The 26,392-nt window shown below is 54.0% G+C and overlaps 2 protein-coding genes across 2 annotated transcripts; one reads left to right on the top strand and one right to left on the bottom strand.

Moving 5' to 3' along the window:
• Window positions 1-778: 778 nt before the first annotated feature.
• On the top strand, window positions 779-6,979 carry PDE12 (phosphodiesterase 12). The gene is made up of 5 exons (XM_078876516.1): window positions 779-1,696; window positions 2,623-2,966; window positions 4,396-4,595; window positions 4,814-4,892; window positions 5,196-6,979. The coding sequence occupies exons 1-5, from the start codon at window positions 912-914 to the stop codon at window positions 5,753-5,755; spliced, it is 1,968 nt and encodes a 655-aa protein (XP_078732642.1). The 5' UTR covers window positions 779-911; the 3' UTR covers window positions 5,756-6,979.
• Window positions 6,980-9,401: 2,422 nt separating this feature from the next.
• Window positions 9,402-26,392, bottom strand: ARF4 (ARF GTPase 4). The gene is made up of 6 exons (XM_078876515.1): window positions 26,149-26,392; window positions 17,886-17,966; window positions 14,223-14,332; window positions 13,121-13,192; window positions 10,593-10,718; window positions 9,402-10,298 (listed from the first exon to the last, which is right to left on the bottom strand). The coding sequence occupies exons 1-6, from the start codon at window positions 26,213-26,215 to the stop codon at window positions 10,212-10,214; spliced, it is 543 nt and encodes a 180-aa protein (XP_078732641.1). The 5' UTR covers window positions 26,216-26,392; the 3' UTR covers window positions 9,402-10,211.

The following is a 26,392-nucleotide window of genomic DNA, read 5'->3' as shown; positions in this document are numbered from 1 at the left end:
AACAAAACGTAAACACAACAAAACTATTTACAGAAAAGTTTTTTTTTTTATTAGAAACACATTGTCCTGCGGAGGGAGCTGGTAGGAACGTTGGGTTGCTCGGTCAATGGCCAGGGTCAACGGCGGCGTGGTGTATTCCACAAATATGCCCGACTGTGAGGGCGGGCACAAGCCGGCGTGAGTAGGTTAAACGTTGAGTTTTATAAGGGCACCACGGGGTGACCAGCCCCTCCCCACCCAGCCCCACCGCAGCCAGCCCCCCCCCACCCAGCCCCTCCCCACCGTCCCCACCCAGCCCCTCCCCACCCAGCCCCACCATCCCCACCCACACTATAACATTACACTATACAACACTACACTAAATATACTACACTACACTACTATACATGACACTACTATACACTACACTATAACATTACACTATACAACTACTATACACTACACTATGCACTACTATGCATTACACTGTACTGTACACTAAACACTACGTCACTGAAATACCGCTGACAGATCTTTGCAATTACGTCGTCGGAAAAACCGATTCAGGAATCGACGGCGTCGAAGGTAATAAAATAGGGACCGATCCGATTCCCCGATACAATACGGTATTCCGATGGATGAATCGAATCATTGCAATTCTCTTCTCGATTTCATCACCTTCGTCATAGGAATCGACTCTAACCAAAACAATAAAAACAAAATCGTTCCAACCTCTGATTCATATTAAATCTTAAAATAACAAACGCCCCGGGGGCATCTCTAACATTGACCCTCCACGCGTCACCACACCGTTCCATCCGCTAAGCGCCCTCGGGGCGTTTGTGATTCTCACTGCATTTCGTGTATACCGGTACGTGGCACACATCGTCGGAAAACCCGATTCAGGAATCAGCACTCGGGGTAAGGCCTCAATGCTGCCCCGTCTCCGCATTCTGAGCTCTCCGCTCCGTCTCCTCTCTGGCGGCCCCCCGCTCCCGCCTCGCTCCATCAGCGGCGGCAGAGCAGCAGCAGCAGCGTCGGCGGCGTCATCAGCCACCATGGACCGCGTGCGCGTGAGACGCGTGGACGGCGAGGACACCATGACCGTCGCCTTTCCCTGGGGGGACGAGGGAGACAAAGGCGGCCGGCGCCAGCGCCAGTTGCAGCGGTCGCAAGCGGAGGCGCTGAGCGGGGCGCTGGCTCGGATAGCCGGCGGGGACAAGAAGGACAAGAAGGCGGCGCAGGCCTTGGCCAAGAAGCGGAAGGGCAAGAAGATCGATGAGACGACGGGAGAGGAGGGGCAACAGCAGGGGCAGCAGCAGCAGCTCGAGGCGAGGCTCCTCTACCAAGGCAACCCCGTGGACCCGGCCACCCCGAACGTGGCAGCGTGGAGAGACGGCGCCGTGCTGGAGATCGGCGGTCGCCGCTTCGCCGTGGACGTGAACGTGCCCGCCGTCACCTCGCTCTCGCTGTCCGCCGCCATCATGGCGGGATTCCCCGTCTTCCCCAGGATCGAGGTGGAGTTCGGGAACGCCCGCGCCGCCGAGCTGCGATGGTCGTTGGAGGACGCCGGCGAGGGGGAGAAGGATGGAGGCGAGGCGGCGGTGGCGGAGGAGGGAGGGCTGGAGGTGGTGTGCCGGGACGCGGTGTTCACGCCTCACGCGGGGCACGTGGGCAAGAGACTGCGGCTGCGATGCGTCCCCAAGGATGGAGAGAGGTGAGGAGGTTGAGTGTTGGCGAGAGGGGGGGGGGTGAGTGTGGTGTGTAGGCTTGAAGTTCGCTTTAGAGCGGTGTGTTCTTCATTGCAAAGCCCGCGGCCCCTGGTGGCCTTTAGTGTGGCCCCTGGTGGCCTTAAGTGCGGCCCCTGGTGGCCTTCAGTGTGACCCCTGGTGGCCTTCAGTGTGGCCCCTGGTGGCCTTTAGTGTGGCCCCTGGTGGCCTTAAGTGCGGCCACTGGTGGCCTTCAGTGCGGCCCATGGTGGCCTTCAGTGCGGCCCCCGGTGGCCTTCAGTGCGGCCCCTGGTGGCCTTCAATGCGGCCCCTGGTGGCCTTCAGTGTGGCCCCCGGTGGCCTTCAGTGCGGCCCCTGGTGGCCTTCAGTGCGGCCCCTGGTGGCCTTCAGTGCGGCCCCCGGTGGCCTTAAGTGCGGCCCCTGACAATACACAAGTGAAAACACCCCCCATCATCATCATCGCGATGTCAAACCCCAAATGGTTTCAAATGGTGTGGCGGCCCTCACACTGATGATGTCTCATCGGCGAAAGTGGCCCCCCTCTGGGAATGAGTGTTAAGGTTTCGGTGGGGGCTGATTTAGCGGTCAGGGTTGGGGTTATGGTTGGATATTAATAAATAACTTGGGGTGAGCGGTGTGGGTTGAGGATTAGGATGTGGGCTCGTGGTTCGAGATTAGGGGTCAGGGGTTACGGTATGGGATAGAGTAGGAGTTGGTGCGCACCGCTCTCCCATCATTCACTGCCTCCCTCCCACCCTCTCAATGACTGCCGTGACAAACAAGTATTGGGGAGGCCTTGCAGTGGATCGATCGTGGCCGACGTTTGGCCATTTCTGATGACGATAGCTGACCAGCCGCGGCTCTTCACAAGATCCCAATCGATACCCCCTCCCCCTCCTGGTCATCTGCTCAGGTGCGGGGACCCCGTGGAGGTGACCTCGCCGAACCTCGTCGGGGCCGGGCCGGGCCCGTGCCTCTGCGACGCGCGTCACGCCTACACGAGGCTCCGCGCAGGCCGCGGCCGCCTGCGCGCCGTCTCCTACAACGTGCTCGCCGACGTGTACGCGCAGACGGAGGTGGCGCGCACGGCGCTCTTCCCCTACTGCCCCGCGTACGCGCTCGGCCTCGACTACCGCCAGAACCTCCTGCGCAAGGAGCTGGCCGCCTACAACGCCGACGTCGTCTGCCTCCAGGAGGTGGACAAGAACGTGTTCGCGGAAGGGCTTAGGCCCGTCATGGAGGCGCTCGGCATGGAGGGTGGGTTGGCCGCGTGGACGTCGCAGTGGCGCTGCGGATGGCCCCCGACACCGGGACGCGGGGGGGTGGTGACGCGTTCGCCGGTTGTCGCTGAGGTTCGCGGTTCGAATCTGGCGTGCCACCCCCCCGGGTTAATGCCGCGGTGCGGTGGTGGTGGTCGTAACTTCCCACACGCCGCCCGTTTCGCCGTGGACGTTAAAAGATCCCGTTGGCCTCATCCATCAGAATTGTAGAAAAATACCCGCGATTTCCCGGACTCCGTCGGGATCGCGCACGCAGGAGCAGACATCGCTCGCTATTGGCAGCAGACTAATTCCCACTCGCAGGCCTCGGTGCCGAAATCACGTTGTGCCATACGGGGACAGCTGCCACTGAGGGGTGTGAGGCGCTTTGTGTTCGTGAGGCATTTAAGCACCAAATAAATAATATTTATTATTTATTATTATAATTCACAATTTAGGGGGGGGGGAGCTGGAGATGTCAGGTAATGCAGTTGGTGTAGTTACCTGATTATAATTCTGTGACCCCTGACCCTTGACTCATCTGCACCTCCGATTAACGCGGCTGTTTCGTGCGGCGCGGAAGAAGTTCAACATACACACGTACATCTTAATCTATGATGATCCCGACTCTGACGTCCACCCTAATCCTAGTCCCTAACCCCTGACGTCCGGCCGGTTGGCTCAGCCGGCGAGTGAGGGGCTCGCAGTTGGACGGTCACGAGTTCAAATCCTGGTTGTGGAGTTGACTCGTCCCATCATGCCTCCGGGGTGAATAAAATAAGAATCACTTTGTGGGAGAGTCAACGGTGGTTGTCCTATGAAGAGACCCACCCTCTCGTCATAAAAATGTGGAATTTCCACCACTGACCCGGGGCTGTAAATAGGAGATAAGCACCACCTCAATGCTCATTTGAGAAAAAAATCACTTTGTTTTTTATCCTAAATAACAATAGTATTCTATAGCCTTTTGTCAATCCACTGCTGGATGAATGTCTCATCAAGTCAATAGCTGCTGCATTTAATACAAATCTACATGACTCCTACCATCACTACTAATACTACTACACAGCCATAGCTTTATCTACTGTTGGATGAGGGCCTCCGTACACTTCTGAAAAATAAGTGAATACCTCAGCGGGCTTTGCCTGGTAGGATCGGGATGGTTTGTTTACCTTGTACTGTGGACGACTGTCATATTTTTTATTGTTTGTTGTCGTAACGTTCTTACCTGCCCCTCCTGGAAATCTGTGAAAAAGAGTTTTATAGCTCATCGGATTCCCCCAGTGTCAATATTCTGTTTTTGATACTGGACCACACTGGTCAGTGCAGGTCGGTGGAGGGAGAGGCACCCTCACCTGGTTAAAGAAAATACTCTTCGAACTGGAAATCAGACGATGACGGGTGCTACTACTTTGACTGACCGCTAGGAATGTACCGCATGAAGGAGCGTCAGAAGGAGGGGCTTGCCACCTTCTTCCGAAGCGACCGCTTCCGCCTTGTGTCGCGGCACGACGTGACGCTGGCCGTCGCGCTGCAGGGCGACCCTGCGCACGAGGAGCTGCGTGAAGCCCTCCAGAAGAACCCACGGCTCTTCCGCGTGCTCACGCGACTCGCCACCGAGCTACAGGTACCAGCACCACGGGCCCGTGGGGTGGCGGGGGGTGATATGGGTTTGGTGAGAGGATTTGGTTATGTGGGGGTTGAGGGTCTGGTCACGTGATTTTTTTTGTGGATGTTGTATATGTTGTGTTGTTGTGGTGGTGTGGAGACACCGGGGTGTGGTGATACCACGGTGTGGAGGCACCGAGGTGTGCGCCTGCGCTTATCTGTGGACGTCCCCCGCAGGTGTCTGTTCTGCAGTCGCTGGAGGACGAGCGCAGGAGGTTGATAGTGGCCAACACTCACCTCTATTGGCACCCCAAAGGTGAGGCCCCTTACGCACACCGCACACGGCGTGCGTGGTGAAGCCTGGGGAGCTTTGGTGAATTGATTCGTCTGGTTATGAATGTTATTGTTAATAACATTGTTATTGCTGACAACGTCCATTGCCCTCCTTCCCTCGTGTAAAATATAAACAATCCCCACTCGAGGACATTTTTTTACAGCGAGAGGCAGCATCTGCAGTGGCTGCAGGGGGTCAGGTGATCCTCGTACGTACCACATGTGCCATCGAAACACCCCAAAGGTGAGGCCCCTTACACTGCGTGTGCGCGCGTGTGCGTTGCAGGCTCCCACGTGCGTCTCATCCAAGGCGCAGTCGCCCTGCGCCACCTGGAGCTGCTGGTGTCCTCGCTGGCGCTGCCCGCCCCCGCCGCACCGCCGCCGCTCCTCTTCTGCGGAGACTTCAACAGCTTCCCATCGTCGGGCCTTGTCCAGCTGCTGACCACCGGCCACGTCGGCGCCAGCCACCCGGACTGGAGCGCCAGCACGGTGCCGGCCGAAGACGACGATGTTGACGGGGCGGAGGAGACGGAAGCCGGTGCTGCTTCTTCAAACGAGAGCGACGGCGGCGACGACGGCGGGATTTGCGGGCGGGCGCCGGTCGCCCTGGATCTCCGGCACGAGCTGGCGCTGTACAGCGCGTCCGGCGAGCCGGAGTTCACCAACTTCGTGGCCGGGTTCCGCGGCTGCATCGACTACGTACTGGCGTCGCGCGCGGCGCTCGCGACGGAGGCGGTGGTGCCGCTGCCGGGCCTGGACGAGGTGCAGACGCACACGGCGCTGCCCAGCGTGGCGCACCCGTCCGACCACCTCGCGCTCGTATGCGACCTGCGCTTCTGCGATTGAGGCTTTGGTGATGCCGGCTCCGATTGATAGCGCTTTTGTGACTGTTAGTGGTGTCTCCAGCCATGGCACTGGTGTTGGCTGCGGTGGTTTCGGCGACGGAAGTGGATGGAGCCGGCGGTGGTGAAGCCAGCGGTGGCAGCAGTTGAAGCCAGCGGTGGCAGCAGTTGCGGTGGCATGGGTGGTGGTGTAGCCGGCAGTCGCAGCGGCGGTGGTGAAGCCGGCGGTGGCAGCGGCAGTGGCAGCGGCGGTGGTGAAGCTGGCGGTGGCAGCGGCGGTGAGGCTGGCGGTGAAGCTGGCGGTGGTGGTGAAGCTGGTGGTGGTGGAGCCGGTGGTGGCGACAAAGGAGCTGGTGGTGGAACTTGTGGTGGCGACAATGGAGGCAGGGATGGAGCTGGTGGTAGTGGCGGTGGAGCCGGTGATGGAACTGGTGGAGCTGGTGTTGAACCTGGTGACAGCGACCATGAAGAGCCGGGGATGGAGCTGGTGGTGGAACTGGTGGCAGTGACAATGGAGCAGACGGCGGCGCTATCATTGGTATCACTGCTGCCATCACTCGCGTCAATGGTGCTCACAATGGCACAGCCGGTGCTATCTCTCCCGCGACTCGTCCTATGACTCAAGATGCTGGCACACTCGCAGTGGCATTCCCACTCGCACTGTGAGTGACCTTCCTGCCATCGTCATCTCCACCACCGGCGTTATTGGTCCCCTTGTTGTCAATAGAACCCGAGTCATTAGCACTATCAGTGAACTTCTTGCCGTCATCACTCGCACCACTGTGACTTTGGTCACGCGATTGCTCACACCAGGTACCCTTTCAGTAACCTTCCTGCCATCATGACTCGCACCGGTGGCATTGTCACTGACCTCCATAACGCTATCGCTCGTACTACTGTTGATATTAATGACCTTTTTGCTAGCATCACTCCCATTACTCGCGCTTTCGGTAACCTTGGTGTCACTATCAATGACATCCCCATCAGTCTTCATCGGTGACGCCATCGTTGGTGCCTTCACTTGGGCCATCGCTGACGCTCTTGTTGGCCCCGTCGCTGGCGCCAGGAATGGTGGCGCCAGACAACACTGTAGTGTTTGCACGTCTCTAACAGCTAACCTAGCGGACCGTGCGAAACGCGTTGTTCAGAATCGTGTTGAGCCACCTCGCCAGATCGTGGAGGGCGGCATGTGCAGGACTAATAAATCCCGTCACATGGCCTGGAGACGCGACGTCTGTGCGCGTATGTGTGCACGTGTGTGTTTGCATGGAGCGTAAGTGCAGCGGTTGCCCGCAGCGCTACTTACCCAGCGACCCGAGTTCGATTCCCGCTCAAGGCCAACACCAGTGACGACGATCTGGTCCTCCCCTGGGCCTTAAACGAGTGCCTGGTGCGGTGTGTAAACATCGCCACTGAGGAGGCAAAGGTGGCCCAGGCATGGTGCTGCCCACCCACCCCCTCGTGTGCTGTGCCGGCCTTCATAGGTGTTCGCTAACAGCCCTTGCCCCAACATTCTGGTTCAGGCTATGCGGGTGATCTTGGGCTTTGTTGTGTGCGTGTCCGTCTCTTCATTCGGAGTTTCACTCGCTTAGTTTTCATCCACGCGGAGCGGCGGTGCAGTGGTTAGAGCACTGTTCTGAACCCGGCGACCTGCGATTCGATTTCTGGCTACGATTGACATCAGTGGCGAGTGATATCTCAACCGATGCGAGGGGCTTTCTCCTTATACCAAAGACGGCACTGGCCAGCGTGGTGAAGTATGGTCACACAACCGCTGTACTACTGCGGTAGACTTTTCACGGCTTGTGCTGTACAGCACTCTTCAAGAACTGCAGAGCGGAACGTCTGGCACCGCGCCGAACGACGTTACCGTCCAACACGAGAACTCGTCCGGAGGTGCTGCACAGCCCCTGCGACCAAACCGCACGGAGAGGCTCTCGGTCCAGCAGTGGATCGACAAGAGGGGGGCCAACGCGCTCGACGGCGCGGGCCCACGGCCTGTGCAGGGAGGGCCTGGCGAGGTGCACAGGATCGTTCGAAGTAGTAGTGGCACCATCAATGGCTTGTTGACCACGACTGCTCTATTATTATTATTATGACTCCTGGAACAAGGGAGTTGCCTACTCGGGAGTGTACGGCAGCACGTTGTGCGAGTTTTTATTTTATAAAATAGACAACCGAACAAATCGACGGCAGGGGGAGGCCACGGGGATATGAAGACGACGACTGCTTCAGTGGCAATGAAATCACAATTCTGCAGATTAAGTGGGGGGGGGGGGGGGGTGGGGGGACTGTGGGGGGGAGAAATCAGGAAACTGAGAGCGGAGCTGGCGGTCAGCATGGTTGCCAAACCGGCGAAGGTTTCCGTGTCGATTCGGTTGATTTCCTGGAGCCGACGCTCTGGTGGTGGCACTTGGTGGGGCAGGGGGAGATCTTGTTGGACTCAACGACCACGTGGTGATTTCCGTAAAATGAAATGTTCATTTGGTTCCCCTCCCCCCCCCCCCGGGGCTTATTTTCAGCCCCGGAGGTTTTTCTGGACCCGGTACACCACATCCAGTATTGCTCTCGCAAAGGCAGCAACCACAATTCGTCACGCGCCACCAACTCCCAGCCAAGCCTTATAACGATTCCTCCCGATATTGAGACGAACCCAAAAGAGATATCGGGTGGCGACAACCCTTTGTTTACTTGGTTCTCCCAGCAAACCAAAACAAATGTTTGTTTTCTCCCTGGTAAAACTACACCGCCCCCCCGTCCTCCCGCCGCTGACCGGGTTAGGTGGGGCCTGGAGTTGCCAAACCGAGGTTCGTCAGTCAGGTCCAAGATTAGGATACCAGGCGGACAAGTGCCAGCCTCAGCCGGCAAGCAAGTAGAGCCCGCAGTTTCACGAGTCGTCGTGGAAAGTCGTCTTGAAATTAATGTTTTATTTGAAACTGCATGGAGGTTAAACTTACATGCAAAGAGAGATTACTTCATCACAAAGAACCGAAAAGGACGTTGAGAAGGGGGGGGGGGCGGGGAGGAAGAATACAAATGCTTGTAAGGGGGGGGGGGGGGTAACCAATATCGGTGCCTCTACACCAGCTCACACCGACCAGCGCGGTGAAGATTGGTCAAACGACCCCCGTGGAAGAGGCCCTCGTCACCCAGCAGCAGGGGGGTCGGCGGTCCGTGTGGCTACCTCGCTTCCTCCAGGGCAACGAGCTATCTATTCTGCATGTGGGAAGCCGGGGGTGGGGGGTGGTGGCAATGCTACCGTATTCTCTATTACAAGACGCTCTGGGAAGTAACACACAGACCCAGATAATACAACGCAGCAGCACCACCACCCCAGCTCTTGCTTTAAAACAGCGAAAATGAGCGTGCCCTCATAATCCAGCGAATGCCGTAATTCACAGACAACGGAACGAGCAGACCCCACCACGTTCACCTCCGGCTGCGACACGCCACCCACGGCGGGCACAGCGACGGCGCCAAACATTGGTCGCTACCGATCCGAAGGCAGCGGTTTATAGACCACAAATCCGGCACCGCCTTCCCCCCGACGATGTTCAGAACTGCCGCAAAGGACGGGCTGGTGGGCGCGACACATTGTATAAATACGGTAACGGTCCTCTCCGGGCGAAAGCAATGCAAGGTTTTTGTAGTTTTCCTGTGTTTTCTGACAATGGCGAAGTGGCACCTCAGAGGATCGTGCGACGGTTCGTCGGCCGCCCCGCCAAGTCGGGGCTCGAGAAATTTCCGAGGGAGCAGCGCTCGAGGAGTGGCGTCACACGTTCCCCCCCCGCCCCCCTTCGAGCCGCGACCCGGAGTTTTCCATCGCAGTCCGTTCAATCGGCAGAACCTCGAATGCGCCCACCCTGTGCGTAGATTCTGTTGTGAACGTTGGAGGACTGCACGTGTTGGTTATAGCGCACGCGCAGTGCACGTGCTCACGTTGCTGTCCTCTACTGTGGACCACATCTCTCCTGCTGGAGCTCGAGGGTATCCGCTCCGTTCACACGGGGGGGGTTGCGCTGCTCTTAGATTCTGTGAGCACGTTACACCCACCGATAGCACAATAGGGGAAGTAAAGAACGATATATATAATTAGTTACGAAAGGAAAATGTCCATCGCCGCCTGTACTTACGTCCAGTGCAACAGCGCAGAGAGCACACGCCCTGCGCTCGCACTCGACGCCAACGCAAGCGCCACCCATCGCTCAGCGGGCCGCCCCCCCCCCCCCTGCTCCCACTAACACGCCTGCCCGCCCAACGACCACGACAGGAAAAATCTCGCGCAACTAAATCCGACGGTGACCGCGTCCCGATTGCGGGGCGGTCTCGGGGGGGGGGGTGGGGAGTACGTACATTTATTTGCCTCTTAAATTAAGATGAGAGAAAGAGAGAGAGCAAGCAAGTCGAGGGGATGCGCCGTGAGACGTGCTGGCTTGTCGTGCCGTGCGGCAGTGGCGGTGCTAATGCTTGGAGAGCTCGTTGGAGAGCCAGTCGAGTCCTTCGTAGAGGCCGCTGCCCTGCGTGGCGCACGTCGCCTGCACGTACCACTGGTAGGAACAAGGTGGGGAGTTGGGGGGGGGGGGGAGTGGCGCTCGTGAACAGAGCCACATGACGGCGATAACAAGAACGATGGCACTTGGTGATGAGCGATGGTGACGACAGCGACGATGAAGGTGGTGATGACGGTGATGGCGACGATGAAGGTGGTGATGACGGTGATGGTGGCTACGGCGGTAATGATGATGGTGGTGACAAAGACGGTGGCAACGGCGGTGGCGATGGTGGTGACGATGAAGATGGTGATGATGGTGATGTTGATGGTGACGACGATGGTTCCTCACAGTGCGGTTGCGCAGTCCCTGCAGGCCCAGCTTCTCGGTGAGGTCGCTGATGGTCATGGCATTGGGGAGATCCTGCTTGTTCGCAAACACCAGCAGCACCGCACTCCTCAGCTCATCCTCTTGCAGCTGTGGGTGCGTGGAGGAGAAATGAGATGGAGAACAAGGGGAGACGCGAGAGGGGTTCTCAAGTGACTTCTGCGGCCAATGCAAGCGCTACCATTCACCACTGTGTTAAAATAACAGAGAATCTCATTCTGCCTAGAACGTCAGGCACATTGACCAGCATTCACTTAAGCAAGCCGGACTCTGCGTCCAAGGCATACCCCACACACCACACCGTATCCCGCACACCACACCGTATACCGCACACCACACCGTATACCGCACACCACACCGTACCCCGCACACCACACCGTACCCCGCACACCACACCGTATACCGCACACCACACCGTATCCCGCACACTGTATACCGCACCCCGCAACTCTACGCGTATCGTGCAGCGCACACTCGTCGTTATTTAGATTTGCTGGGGTTTTCTCAACGTTGCATCGTCACCCGGACGTCAGTCTGCGTGTGAATGTCTCGACTTGGCGGGGGTGGGGAGGGGGGAATTTTTCCCCCATGGGACTCCATGCGTGTAACCGAGTTTGCGTTGACGCTGTCGAAACACCAGTTCAGCACGGATGTGCGCATCCGCTCTCCCGAGTCAAACACGACATCTCGTCTCTCTTACATTCAACTAACGATCCCTCATCCTTCATCGCTCTGCTCCCGTCAACCGGACTCGATCCACTGTCAAGAACAATCCACTGCTGGATGAAGGCCAGGCCCCAAGCCGTCACCGCCTCTCACGACCCCGTGATGTTATCATCCATCCAAAGCACCTGCTCGCCATGCGAGCAGCCGATCTCCTACTTCATAACAATGACATTTATTATTATTCCGGAAGACATGGTGATGGGCTTGGGGTAGAAGCCTTCATCCAGCTGATGATTATGATGAAGATGAGTCCATTCACAAAACGGTGATCGTGCTAAACGCAGGACAGACTCGGCGCGTAGCGTTGTCACTCTTGTTTTGTGTGACAAGGACAGGGCGCTAGGGTCACTCGTAAGCCAGGAAGACTTCTCGCTCAAATGAGCATCGGGGTATTGGTGCCCATCCACCCGTTTACGGCCCTGCAGAGCCAGTGATGCAAATTCAACATTACAATCGCGCAATTCACTATTCAACTCCCGATAATCTACTCCTGGCAGCTGTGCGGCAACAGCAGCAGCGATTGCTTTATCCTTCCTCTCCCTGACTCGAGGCACCGTGTGAACACAAATCCCGGCTTCTAAGTCAAATAAATAGCGCCACCGGGTGCCAGAGTTGACAGTGAAGAGCGCAGAGCCTCCCATTGTGGGAGCACAAAGCGGATGGCAGCCGATGCGCGGGCGGCGAGTCTGGAAATACGGCGTCAGCTTCTATGCACGCGGGCGACCCCCGCCTATCGTTAACATCTCGCCGCGGTAGCGAGATGTTAACTACCTCTCGTGGTATGCAGGAGGTCGTAGATTCGCCTGTATATTTGGAGTTTGCATGTCGCGGTAGTGATATGTTAACTACCTCTCCTGGTATGCAGGTAGTAGATTCGCCTGTATATTTGGAGTTTGCATGTCGCGGTAGTGAGATGTTAACCACCTCTCCTGGTATGCAGAAGGTCGTGGATTCACCTGTATATTTGGAGTTTGCATGTTCTCCCCGTGGTGGCATGGATTTTTCCTTCGGAGTATATGGCTGCTAGAAATGTCCACATGATAAGCCACTTAGAGCCATCTTATGTGGCCAGGTCACTTCTGAAACAGAGCTATATGGCTCAAATAGAAAGTTGAGTTTAGTATCGACCAGCCGCGCCCACCTACAAACGGCCCGCTCAAGCCTCGGAGGCTGACCAGGATTCAGCCTGCGTGATCTTTGGGATGGGAGGCTGTTCGAGAAGCCGCCCCCCCGCCTCTGGCTGCCTCTCAACATCGATCCGTTGCCGGCCCCGTGCCAACCAGCGCCAACGGCAACTGCGGTCACAACATCGGGCTAGCCGAGGCGGCGGTGGCGGTAGCAGAGACGGCACAACAATGGCAGTAAATCAACAGCCGCGTCACCGCGGCCACCGCCACCACCGCCAGTCGACCGTGCGATTGGATTCGGTTTAGCCTGGGCAGCTTAGAACACAACGCAAACAAGGTCCCCCGTACTCCATTGCGCCCACGCTTCAATGATAAGTCTCGTCGGCCAAGGCCGTGACGTAACCACGAGATGACGTCACGCACGCGACGTCACCTGGGGAAGAAAAGCCACGCGTCATGCACAGATTCCACAACGAATTCTGACGTGCGCTTGTTTGATGGGCGACGTTAACGTGTGGCGTTCCAATCGGCTCGACGACACGATGTCATCACGCGCGACAATGGAAGGCGTGCGTGCGGCCGTTCTTCCCTGCCGGATTCCAGGTTTTGTCAGCGGAAGGGAATAACGGGGGCCCTCACCATTTTCTGCAGCTCCTCGGCGGCCTCCTGCGTCCTCTCGCGATCGTTGCTGTCAACAACGAATATCAAGCCCTGTGCAGGCGCGCACACGCAACACGCGCAGAGGTTAGCGTGCCGTGTTCGATTCCCGGCAAACGAGCCACACCGCCGGGAAGGCGGCGATATCCGAGCGCAAACTCCAAAATAACTCGGCGCTAAAATGAACCGCGGTCCGTCTCTGCCGCCACCGCTGCTCCCGATTTATAGATTAACCCGAGTACAGCTAATGGATTTTATCTCCATCTGTACTTCATCCATACAGGGATGGAGCATTTCCCCCTCTGGCATGCGTGGATTTTCTCCGGGGTACTACCACGCGTATAGACCACTCGTTACCGAAGGAAAACAACCCAATGTAGGCCCACAGAGTTTGAGTAAATTTTGGCAGCCGGTGCCGACATTTGCGCTGGTCGGTGATTTCCCGCCACCTCTGAATCACCCCTCTCGCTCTCTCTCTTAACAGTGAACGCAATCTTGCGCGTGATACAACCGCCAAATTATTTATTACATTATTATAACACCACACTGTGGTGATAATTGAAGTCAGCCAACTGAGGAATGGATTTTTTTTGCAGCATTTGAATGCGGTTTGGCTAATATCGGTTACATTGTGCGATGCTTGAGCTGTGCGAGGAATCTGGAGAATCTGGAGGAAACCCATGCAGAACAGGGAGAGAACATACAAACTGCACTCTCTCACTGCAGAACAGACGGAGAACATACAAACTCCACTCACTCACACACTCAGACTGCAGAACAGGGGGGAGAGCATACTACCTTCACACACATTTACAAAGATAAAGATCCCCCTTATAGCCTTAACATACTTTTTGGGGCAACTGCTCTTAGCGAGCACCTATGAAGGCGAGCACAGCACTCGAGGGGGTGGGTGGCCAGCACCACGCCTGGCCGCCTTTGTCTCTCCAGTGACGATATTCACACACCGCACCAGGTACTTATTTGAAGCTGAGTCGACCCAGAGGAGGCCCAGAACTGGTTCAGATAATCGTCACTGGTGTTGGCCATGAGCAGGAATCGGACTCGGGTCGCCGTGCCTGCTGACCTGCGTGTTCTGGAAGTAGTGCCTCCACAGGGGCCGGATCTTGTCCTGCCCTCCGACGTCCCACACAGTGAAGCAGATGTTCTTGTACTCCACCGTCTCCACGTTGAAGCCTGCGCCGCCGGGGGACACGGCGTTCGCGTGGTGAGGGCAGGAGGGCAGGGGACCGACTCGGATGATTTTACAGGCGGTGGCGGCGTCTGCTTATAATTATATATTTTTTTGTTTTTCTTTTAACCAGGTAAGGCACACTGAGCTAGAAACTCTTTTTCAGAAGCAGCCTGGCCACAAATGATAGCTCACCGAAGTGGCTTATCACGTGGAAATGTAGTAGCAGCCAAATACGCTAAAACGCACGTGGATTCTAAATGTGGAGAGAAAAACCAGAGGATCCGGAGAAAAATCCACACGACACGCAAACTCCAAATATACAGGCGTCTGGTTCGAGATGAAACCCACGACCTGTATACTAGGCGAGATAGTAAACATCTCACCACTCCACCTGGTACGGAGGTTCCATTAATCTTGCCACCTGTACTGAACGCGCCGAGATGTTAACCAGATGTTAACAATAATTACGATTTACGTTTGTAAATTGGCTCATTTCATCCATAGATCCCAATGCGCCTACCGTGTATGGAAAGCAGGAAATTAACAGAACCTGCAAGTCAAACGGTCAGAACTAGGGGGGTGTTAAGGCCAGTTTAAAGAAGTGAGCTTTCAAGACGGACTGAAATAGTTCTAACGACTCTGATTTTCTTGTTACCAAGAGCTGGCAGTTCAAATCCTGGTTGGCTCAGCCCATCCCATCATCCCTCCCTCCGGGGTCGATGAATTGAGTAGCCACTTTGCGGGGGGAAGTCAACAGCAGTTCTTCAATGGATATACCTGGCCCCGCCATAGGAATGGGGAATTTCCACCACTGGCTCTGCAGGACTGTACAACACAGGAGATGAGCGCCGACGCCTTGGTGCTAATTGGAACAGGAAGTCGTTTTGACTTGTTGATGAGAGAGACCAGACCAGGTGAGATTTCCCTCACCGCAGCTCACGCAGATGCCCCAAGAGAAGTGCGCGGAGGAAAAAGGTCGACGTAAGAAATGCTCCTCGTACCTAATAGTCCACGGACCAGGGCAGAAATCGGTCCCAACTAATGTAGCAAATCTCTCGCCCAGTGGTTCTTAACCTTGACTGCAGCCTGCACCCCATTTGGTTCTGAGAAAGGGCATCTCGCACCCCAGGTTAAGAACCACTGCTCTAGCCGTCCCGATTTAGTTACACCGCCAGTTCAGCGTGAATTGTTTCATAACCCCACTCATTCAAGTGGGTTAGCGCATCGGAACCGCAAAGGTGAAATTGCCACCTCAGGTGGTACCGACGAGTGTGAGATCGGGGCTCTGGTTACGCAGGAAACTCTAGGAATCCTGTGCACGACTCCCCTACTCCCAACACTTTCATCGCCTCAACCGCTCTTCGCAGCTGAGCGTGGTGGAGCAGTTCTTTATTATAATTTCATTATTCGTGTTTAAAAACTTTGCAGGAGGGTCCTGCCAAATTTTCACAGTCGTTGGGGGGGCGATGTTCCTGCTGCTGCATGTGATCCCAAATGAGTAATTGGCACGTGACTTTTCAGCATTGGGATGTTCAGCCAATCAATACCAGCTATGGGAAGAGACTGGAGAACCTGGATGAAACCTCTGTAGTAGAGGGGGTAGAACGCACAAACGCCTTGAGTAGGAAATCGAACCCAGGCCCCTCTTGCTGTGAGACGCGAGCGTCACCACTGCATCGCCACCGCCGTGCCGCCCTACGCCTACGCGTCAAGATGCAAGAAACTCGACCGTTCAGGAAGTACCGCCGCCTTCTGGCTCTCAGTTAAGAATCTTCACGGTGCAGCCGATACGCGGTGGCGATGGCGGTGACGTGCGTTCACGCGCCGGGTGAGGAATTGTGTTTTTTACGTGCTTGACTAAACGTCGATCACGCGGCGGTCGGGGACGCCTACGCGGATATCTCCCCACGACGAGGGGGCCAGCACAAGGCAGCACAGCAAGCAGGTAGCCGACTCACAACCTGTTCCACCCGTTCTCGCACTCACACGAATGTACATTCTTCCCAGCAGTGCTCCAGTTGCCATTAAGGAATTTGCCAAAACGTCCCAATGTACCGAGGACCCTCCTAAATGAGAATTAAGATTCAGTAAGGTTATTTATTTTAATTCTGTAAAAATATATATATCCTTAGGTTTTTTCGATAAAGTCACGTAGGTAAAATTTTTTTAATTGAAATTAATAAAAGTAAAATAAAAATACAAATCACGACGTTTCGATTTTAAATGTTTTACCTACGTGACTTTACCGAAAAAAACCTAAGAATATGAATCCTTGCAGTCACGAAAGCTTCAAATCTAGAATATATATATCATTGTCGTTTGTGAGCTGCTACGAGGTCCACAACTGATCACGTGACCCTGAACCACTTTGCGGTTGGGAGGCAGGTTGCCGTCGGGCCAAGTAAACCACAACATGTGGGCCGCACATGGGACCCTTCGCTCGTCACTATTCCAAGTCGAACGGTTCCCAGGCGCCACACGCGGCAAGAAGGACCACGTAGATGGGAGGTTCTCACGGCTCTGCTGCACCGTCGCCGCATGGGAGACGCCGCTCGCTCTCGCAGAGAGAGGGCGAATCGAGAGGTGTGAGGAGGAACCGCAGACCAGCGGGAGACGCCGATGCCACGCGGTGAGCTGGCGCCGACAATTGCCCAAGTTCTGCGGTCCTCTATATATTAAGGTGTTATCGGCCGATTAATGAGCGTTCACATGTGAGAGGAAAACTGGAGCACCCCGAGAAAGCCCACGTGTATGAGCGAGCGGGAAACACTCTATCCCATACACACAACACGACGCTCACGAGGAAGGCAGCACCGCAACATCTGTGCAATCCACCAACCCTTGCCGCCTCCACAGTGCTGGATTACAGGCCACATGCGTAGCCACCACCGCCGGGCTGGGAGCCTAATTCAGTTCCGGATAAAATCAGCACCATGCAGCTGTAAATGCAGTGAGGTGGCACCTCCCAGGTTTGAGCACTGGCGATGAGTGTCTCTGAGATGAAGTGGCTGATGGACAGGGTTTGTCACTGAGATGGCATCGCTGGGAATCTGGGTTTGATTGCCAAACCCCGATTACGGAAGTAATCGGCACCTGGATTCCGGTGCTGAAGCTCCCAGCACTTGGGAGCGAAACGTCAGACGCCGTGCCTCACGACACGCGCTCCAACCCGACATCACGCCGGAGCGCGCTGCGCTGAAAGGAACTGGACAAACATCTCAACGCAGGACCCTCCTGTAACAAGTCTTGAGGACTCGGTAGCGCTTTGTTGTTCGTGGTGCTGCCTTGTCAACAGATGGCGATGCTGCAAAAATCCCGCGTCTATGCTACCTGCCTTCACAAAGCCATCTTGCCCAACGCGGTGAAGTATGGTCAAATACCCTCCTTGGAAAGGCAGAGCAGTGGCCGTACTTCTATGCCACTGGCATGTCCACACACTCTGCCTGCCGTCACCAAGCCGCACTGGCTTGCCAGCGTGGTGAAGTATGGTCAAACCTAGGAGAAGCGAAGAGGCTGCGGAGTGGGGGGTGGGGGAGCGGGGTGTTGCGTGCGTACCGATGGTGGGGATGGTGGTCACGATCTCTCCCAGCTTCAGCTTGTACAGGATCGTCGTCTTTCCGGCAGCGTCAAGGCCAACTGTGAGAAACGACACACGGGACACGCACGGACTTCACAACGGCCCTCCCAACGTGCCGACGCGCAACGCGATGATGACGTATGAATGCACGGGAAAGGGGAGACGAGGTCACGAGCGAGATAATGTCGTGGGACGATGTCACGCATAACACCCTTTTCAGACCGGTCCTTTTCGCGCGAGTTCAATCGCAAAGTTTTGGGCAACCCTCCGATCAGTTTGGCCATTTTCCTATTGAGCAAAAAATAATAGCAACGCATCGTTTATACTAAAATGTAGTTTATATTGGATCATATTTATGAGAATGTTTGCACTCTCGCCTGATTTGGCTGCAACGCAGAGTTTACCGTCTGTCTGTCTGTAACTCATTAACTCTGTGAACCTTCTTTGGATCCGCACAAAGCATGGCAGATGCGGACACCTAATGTGCAAGTGGAGAATAAAAGACTCTCTCCTCTGGTGGACGACCGTGGCTACAATCACCAAACCGGGGACGGGACAGGTCAGCAATTCAAAATCATAAGTTTATTTTCCGAGGAAAGCCCACTGAGCTAAGAAGCTCTTTTTCAAGGGCAACTCGGCCGGCAAGACAACATCAAAGCACTCCACAATTTATTCCCGAATCTCAGACAAAAGCGACCGAGTGGCGATATCACTTCCAACTGAATCTCGAACAGTTGCTTCTTTATTTGGCAGTACGGAAGAGGGCAATAGTTGTAAAAGCGTTAAAAACAGTGGCAGAAAAGCCACACCGCCATCTGAACAACAACCACGGCCGCAGTGGCAGCGGCGGTGGTGGCTGTAAAGATCCCCGGGGCGATCTCGCATCACACAGCACCCGTCACCCGCGCGCCCGTCACCCACGCATCCTCCATGGAATTGAGTAAATCTTTTATCTTCATGTTTTTTATATTTTATTATAAAGACCACCACGACCGCATCGGTGCCTCGCGCCAGTGACGTGTCTCGCGGTGGCCCGTTGGTTTAGCCGCGCCGGTCGGCAATTCCCTGCGTATCACCGGAGCGACCTTTACGGGTGGGGACGCCGGTGTCAAATCGCCACCGCCGCTGCCATCGCCGCGTTTGAACAATAGCACCGCAGCGAAATCGGTGGTAGCCCTGACGATTACCTCCAACCTTAACCCTGTCTGTAGCCTTTGCTGCCAGGGTATGTCGTGCTCATGAACTACAAGTGGCGAAAAGGATTTATGTTCATTAAGTTGTGAACTGCTGTAGCATCTCCAATCATCACCACAATGCTTCAATCCCTCCGCTGGCTCACAATCCAGTATTGGAACAACTTCAAGATCACACACTCACCGCCTTCTAGATCCTCCATTGACTCGCCCCTGCCTAGCTCTCCCGTCTCACCTCACTCTACTCCCCTCCACACACACTCTTCTCACTTTCTCCTCTCATCTCACTCTAGTCTTCTCCATGCACTCTCCTACCTTTCTCCTCTCATCTCACTATACTCCTCTTCATGCACTCTGCTGATGGATAGCAAATACACAACTGGGTAAAGAGCTCAAGTGAGAACCAATCAACAAAAGGGAACTGCACCTTCCTACTGAGGATAGCCTCCTGATTTTTAGATTCGTTAAAAAAAATTTTTTGAAAATCTCATGCCGAGAATTTATTTTGGAGTATCTGCAGTTTTTTTTGGTTTCAGATTTATCTCCAAAACCGTGGAGCATACAACACTACCACACGTTTAGTGCATAAATAAACTTATGTGAAAATCCAATAAGGTCCGACATTGTCCTTGAAAATCCAAAACTCATCCATGCTTTGTACATAGTCAGAGGATCCTGCCAGAGAGCCCCAAGACGTTGCAACAACAACAAAAAGTAAAAAAAGACCAAGATGTTGATTTAAATCGACTAATTGTTTCGCGCTTACGGAGGAGCCTGGTGGAACCGCGGGCGCCGCCGCGACCTCGTTAGAGCGATGCGCACGGAGCAACGCGGAGGAGCCGGGCTCGGCCACGCAGAAGGAGAATTGCATTTGACGGCGGCTTCATCCGTCACCTCGTGTCGCGCGTTTCCTGACATCGCTCGAGGGGCGGGCAATCGGACAAAGTTTGCGATATTGCCCTGTTCGCTGGCGAATCATCAGATGTGACATATTGGTCGGTAACTTGCCTCAGATTAGCGGCAGAGTTCACGCCCAATCGGGCAACGACCCTCAAGAGAGAATGAGGCGATTAAATACAGTATCGCAAATAACACCGGGGCCTACAACACTCCGGTCACATGCATAAACACTCATTCATCGGTTGATAACAACTTAATATATAAAGCACCGCAGAGCTTGGAGAGTGGGGAGATTGGCACCGGCTCACACTGCCTGGCTGTTGCTGCTTTTCCGCTTGTTTAGCGGTTCCTCCTCGCACCTCTGAGTCGTTCTCTCTCTGTGCGAGCGAGCTTGTACTGTGCGGCGCTCTGTTACATGTTGATAATATTATTATGTGACCCTGGGTAAGCCTCTGGCCCCACGTACCCAGTATAAGCCAGTTACCCTGTGTTACCTGGCTACCCTGCCAAGCCACGGCTAAACTGAGCCCTGGAGCAATGGACACTGTTTGAAATCTGCCAGCTGACGTTTTCCAATTGGGATGAATATCACGTGTTCACACTCGCTGCGTGTGTTTGTGTATACACGGATTTTGGGTTTAAAACAATCATCAGCCGCGGTCAATCCACTGCTCGGTGAAGACTTCCCCAATCCACCGCCATCTCCCATGATCCTGCGATGCCACAATCCACCTAGCACCCGTGTACAAATCGATTCAATCGCTCCATCTCCCTGGTGGACGAGCTATAATCAGCGTGTTTTTGTTGTGAATAAATTGCCATTATACACACTTATTGGACCATGGTCTGACTCTTCAAAAGATACAAATTTTTAATCACAGGTAAACGAGTCCATGCCACGTGTATCCTGCTCTGTGGTATGAAATATTAAACCGCAGTGACAGTTGTGGTGCCCATGAAGCCGAAGGCAGCTGTAATTGCGTCTGAACAAAGTGCAGTGCTGTAAAGTAATTTGCTACGGTTATTGACATAACCCCGGGGAGACTCTGACAGGCAGAAGTGTGACAGATTCCACACCGCGACCCGAGCTCCAACCTCTAACCCTGACAGGCTGTGATACACTTCTATGAGTCTATGGTAAGGTAATTAGTTTCCTGCAAGATGCCGAGAGGTTATGAAAGTCTGCTATACAAAGCTACAAGTGCTATGTAAGACGGTCTGTTATGAGGGGATGCTACGCTATGAGGTTGCTATATAATTCTAAGAGAGGTTATGAGTCCGCTGTGAGAAGCTATAAGTCTAAGCAACGGTCTGCTGCAAGACTCCGACATGCTATGTGTAACACATTGAGTGATGCGAGATTTTATGTTTTGTGTGTTATGCGAGGCTATGAGTGTTGTGTAAGGTTACGAGGCTTCTATGGAATTATGTGAAACTCTGCTGCAATTCTGTGAGTCTGCTCTGTGAGACTGTTAGTCTGTTATGAGAGTCTGCTATCTAAGCCCGTGCTTACATAGATAGCAGAGACTGAATTTCCTCTGAGCACGACGCATGGGTGCGAATGCTGGGCACTGCGAAGGAGAGAGGAGGAAGAGAGATGTTGCACGGAGCCGGAATGAGAATTTGGATGTGGTCCTTGGGGAAAAAAACAGACGCAGAGAGAATTATAAACGCGAAGATTGGGGAAAATTATGAAGTTGGCAGCGATCGGACGACGAGATGAGAAGAGGTGTGAGCGAGGTGGTGGGGGGCACATCCTGATGAGGATGACAGGATTCTGAGGATGTGCGACGGAAAGTTCTGCAGACGGGACGTGCAGGGCAGGAGACCGAGGGATGAACCCAAGATGAGACGGAGAGACAAGGCCAAGAAGGATATGGACGAGCATCTTGGTGGCGAGATGTTAACTACCTCGCCTGGTATACAGGAGGTCATGGGTTCGATCCGGACCCTGATGCCTGCTGCTGTATATTTGTAGTTTGCATATTCTCCCTGTGGTCGCGTAGCTTTTTATCCAGATCCTTCGTTTTTTCCCTCCACATTTAGAAACGTGCGTTTTAAAGTATTTAGCTGCTAGAAATGTCCACATTTCCACGTGATGGGCCACTTCGTTGAGCTATCATTTGTGGCCAGGTCGCTTCTGAAAAAGAGCTGTATAGCTCTGGTGGGCCCTACCTGGTAAAAAAAAAATTGTTTAGTTAAGGCAAGAAGACGCCGTCAACGGGACAGTCGAAGAATTTACTCTAAGTAGAGTTTCACACTTCCTGTCGGCAGGGGGATGGTGTAGGATGGGGGGGGGTTAAAAGAAGGTGGTGGTGGTCTCCACTCCCTGCATCGCGTGGGGGTCCAAGAGGGCACCACACACACAAAGACGCGACCACACCCCTCGTGAGTGGCTCGGTAGTTGTCGACCCTGAACGGAAGGGCTTTAAGATACAACTGGGAAGGGTGCAAAGCCATTAACTACTGCTGCCCACTGCTGTGTTTTACTGCTGTCGACAACTGTCTACTGCTGCCGCCTCCTGCTGCTGCCCTCCCGAGGTGGGACTGCCTGGTAATTTCATCACGTGGGTGGGATTTTCAGTGTGGGGTAAATAATAATATTTACTGTTGCGCAAGTTTAGAAAAGGTTTCTAATCAACAAAATCATTTACGGTCCACCACTGGATGAAGGCATTCCCCTCCCCACCGCTGTAGGAGATTGGTGAGGCGGGGGGGGGGTGTTTAAACCGAATTAACTATCACGCTGGGGCAGTGTAGGTTGAAGAGCGTGCGTAATTTTATTGGGGGGAGGGGGAAATCTGCGCAGCTGATTGATGACTGCGTTTGCTATTTTGCTGTTGATTTTGGGTTTGTTTCTTTTTATTAAACCACGATTTCTGAGTACGGTCCGTATAGAGCCCCGAAAACGCCAAGCGGCCAGCAAAAAACAGCAGCAATGAAAGTGTGATAGATAAGCGTTATATGCGTTTCTTAAATTGAGCATGGTTGTGTGAGAATGGGGAGAAAAGAGACGATTACAATGATGATGATGGGAGGAAAGAATTCCAGATCGGAGCGGTGCGATGGAAGAAGCAGAGCGAAGTGAAGTGACCTGCAGTATGGCAAGTGGGTGGGTGATTGTGTAGTGAGTGGGTCGGTGGGTAGGCAGGTGAGTGTTGTTGTGACCTGCAGTGTGGTGAGTGGGTAGGTGATTGTGTGGTGAGTGGGTGGGTGATGGTGTGGGCAGGTGAGTGTTGTTGTGACCTGCAGTGTGGTGAGTGGGTAGGTGACTGTGTAGTGAGTGGGTAGGTGGGTAGGCAGGTGAGTGTTGTTGTGACCTGCAGTGTGGTGAGTGGGTAGGTGATTGTGTGGCTGAGTGAGTAGGCGAGTGAGTGGTGAGTAGGTGAGTGAGTGGTGAGTGGGTGAGTGAGTGGTGAGTGGGTGGGTGAGTGAATGGTGAGTGGGTGATTGTGTGGCTGAGTGAGTAGGTGAGTGAGTGTTGTTGTGACCTGCAGTGTGGTGAGTGGGTAGGCGATTGTGTGGTGAGTGGGTGGGTGATTGTGTGGCTGAGTGAGTAGGTGAGTGAGTGTTGTTGTGGGTGGGTTAACACGGGAGATCAGGTCTTGTTTAATCGAGTGAATGTTTATACAGTCGATTGGACCAAACAAGAAGAATATCTTTAGTGTAGCATTCTATCTCACCTATGCAAAGACAAGGGCACATTGCTATGTGTTCATTACGAATGTACTGTACAGTATTTTTGTTCTATTCTCCGAATAAACTCTGTTTAATCGAGTCACAATTGTTCACGATAGAGAGAAATTACTAAAGAGTTCTCAGCATATTGTTAAAGTATCTCAACTAATAACAGGGCAGCAAGTAGGTGTGTTCGGTTTAATTATATATGTTGCTTAAGTAAACGTTGAGTTAAACAAATCTGTAATAAGCAAACGCACATCTGCAATTCGGATTATGTTTTAAATGCCAGTACCGTAGCTTCAAACGTCATTCCACTTGCTCGCCAGATGATAATTACAACATCCTGTTTTAGCATTTCGTACAATTGGTCCGAATGAGAGATCTCATTTACGTGTGGGGGTTGTAATTTAATATATCTCTAATTGGAAAGGCAAGTGGCCCACCAATCAAGCCAGGTCGGGTTCAATCGAACCAATTGATCACAAACTCTCCCTTTTCCCAACCACATGGTTAGGGAGCGGTGGTGTAGTGGTTAGCGCTACGCTGCGCTACGAACCCGGCGAACCGAGTTCGATTCCCGCTCACGGCCAACGCCGGTGACGATTATTTGAACCGGACCTGGGCCTCCCCTAGGTCGACTCAGCCTGAAATGAGTACCTGGTGCGGTGTGTAAACACCGCCACTGGGGAGACAAAGGCGGCCGGGCGTGGTGATGACGTGCTTCCGTTCCGGCCTTAATAGGTGCTCCCTAACATCGCTTGCCCCTACAGTCTGTTAGGAATCTCCTTCCAACGCGATTAATCAATAGTTCATATGAAACATTCGTCGTGAATTGTAGCGGCCTCGAGCGGCTGCATACCAATTAAATACGACGCGCACAGATCGATACCAATAGATTGCTTGACGAATAACGATGAAGACGCACGTGGTCGTTTACGTTCGAAATCGATTAGGGCGGGGAAACGTGGTGGCTGCCACCGCTTGCTGCTGCTGCTGTCAATTAGCATCTGCTTAATTAAGTGACGGCATCGTGTTAACTGTGGGGACCGGCATCTCGTTCGGGTGCCGGGACTCCAGAGGAGGGGGTCCACCAGGACTTTTGGAGGCGGTGGTAATTCAAGTTCCACTCGAGACCTCGCCCGCCTCTTGGAGTCACGGTGAGAGGCTGTGGATCTGCTGGAAGATGCTATGGGAGGTTGTGTGTATGAAGAGTGTGTTATGAGGCTGTGGATCTCCTGTAAGATGCTATGGGAGGTTGTGTGTTGTGAGGCTGTGGATCTGCTGGAAGATGCTATGGGAGGTTGTGTGTATGAAGAGTGTGTTATGAGGCTGTGGGTCTGTTGGAAGATGCTATGGGAGGTTGTGTGTATCAAGAGTGTGTTATGAGGCTGTGGATCTGCTGGAAGATGCTATGGGGGGCTGTTATGAGAGGATGTGAATGCTGGAAGATACTGTGGGAGGTTGTGTGTATGAAGAGTTTGTTATAGGAGGCTGTGGGTCTGCTGGAAGATGCTATGAGAGGTTGTGTGTATCAAGAGTGTGTTATGAGGCTGTGGATCTGCTGGAAGATGCTATGGGAGGTTGTGTGTATGAAGAGTTTGCTATGAGAGGCTGTGGGTCTGCTGTAAGATACTATGGGAGGTTGTAATTATGAAAAGTATTATGAGAGGCTGTAAGATGCTATGGGAGGCTGTGTGTAAAGAATGGTATGAGAGGCTGTAAGTAGGTTGTCTACATCAAGAGTGTGGTATGAGATGCTGTAAGCTGCTATGGGAGGTTGTGTATATCAAGAGTGTGTTATGCGAGACTGTGTACCACGCGTCTGCTACGATTCTGCGTGGAGATTGAAAAGTTCAGTGCTATCTCCCCGACTATGAATGCAAAGTCCGGCATGCGAGTGCTATGGATATGTCGAGGTGAGGTCTACCATTAGATGCCATGTGTCTGCTTTGAGAGGATACGAGTCGAGGAGGCTGAGGTTGCTTTGATGTAGTTTGGTAGAATGAGGCTTCTACGGGACCGTCAGCTATGAGACGACTGACAGGATGAGGGGCTGCTGTGAGAGGTCTCGCCGAGGCGAGGTGTACGGGGAACTTTGAGCGTGCGAGGATGCTCTGTTCATGATAGGCTGAGGTCTATGAAAGGCCCATGAGTACAATTACAGCCTGGGAGTTCGAGTATGTCGGTGAGGTGTGTGGGTGAGCTGTGGGTGAGCTAGGTGAGGTGTGTGGTGTGGGTGGGGTGGGTGAGGTGTGTGCGAGCTGTATGTGAGTGAGCTGTGTGAGGTGTGCGAGCTATAGGCGAGGTGTGTGTGTGTGTGAGCTACGGGTGAGCTGTGTGTGAGTGAGGTGTGTGTGTGTGCGTGTGAGCTGTGTGTAGGAGCTGTGTGTGAGTGCGCTATGGTTGAGGTGTTGTGAGCTGTGTGCGAGTGAGGCCCCCGGGGCTCGCCGCCGCCGCCGCCACTCACCCATCAGGATCCGCATCTGCTTCTTGCCGAGCAGCCTCGTGAAGAGCGAGGAGATCGTCAGCCCCATGGCGTCACCTGTCAGCGCGCGCCTTCTTATTAACGGGGTGGTCGCGAGTTGTGTTTTTAGTTTGGGGTTTTGTCTTAATCGTAAAAAAAAACAAATTTTTATATCAAAAAGTGTCGCGATTTGACGCAAATCTTCACTCGAGTGGCGGCGAGGGGCGGGGGGACGGGGCGCTGGGAT

The sequence above is a fragment of the Lampetra fluviatilis genome, chromosome 44 (genome assembly GCF_964198595.1).
Source record: "Lampetra fluviatilis chromosome 44, kcLamFluv1.1, whole genome shotgun sequence".
In the NCBI taxonomy this organism is placed as follows: domain Eukaryota; kingdom Metazoa; phylum Chordata; class Hyperoartia; order Petromyzontiformes; family Petromyzontidae; genus Lampetra; species Lampetra fluviatilis.
This window is presented reverse-complemented; position numbering and strand designations above follow the sequence as displayed.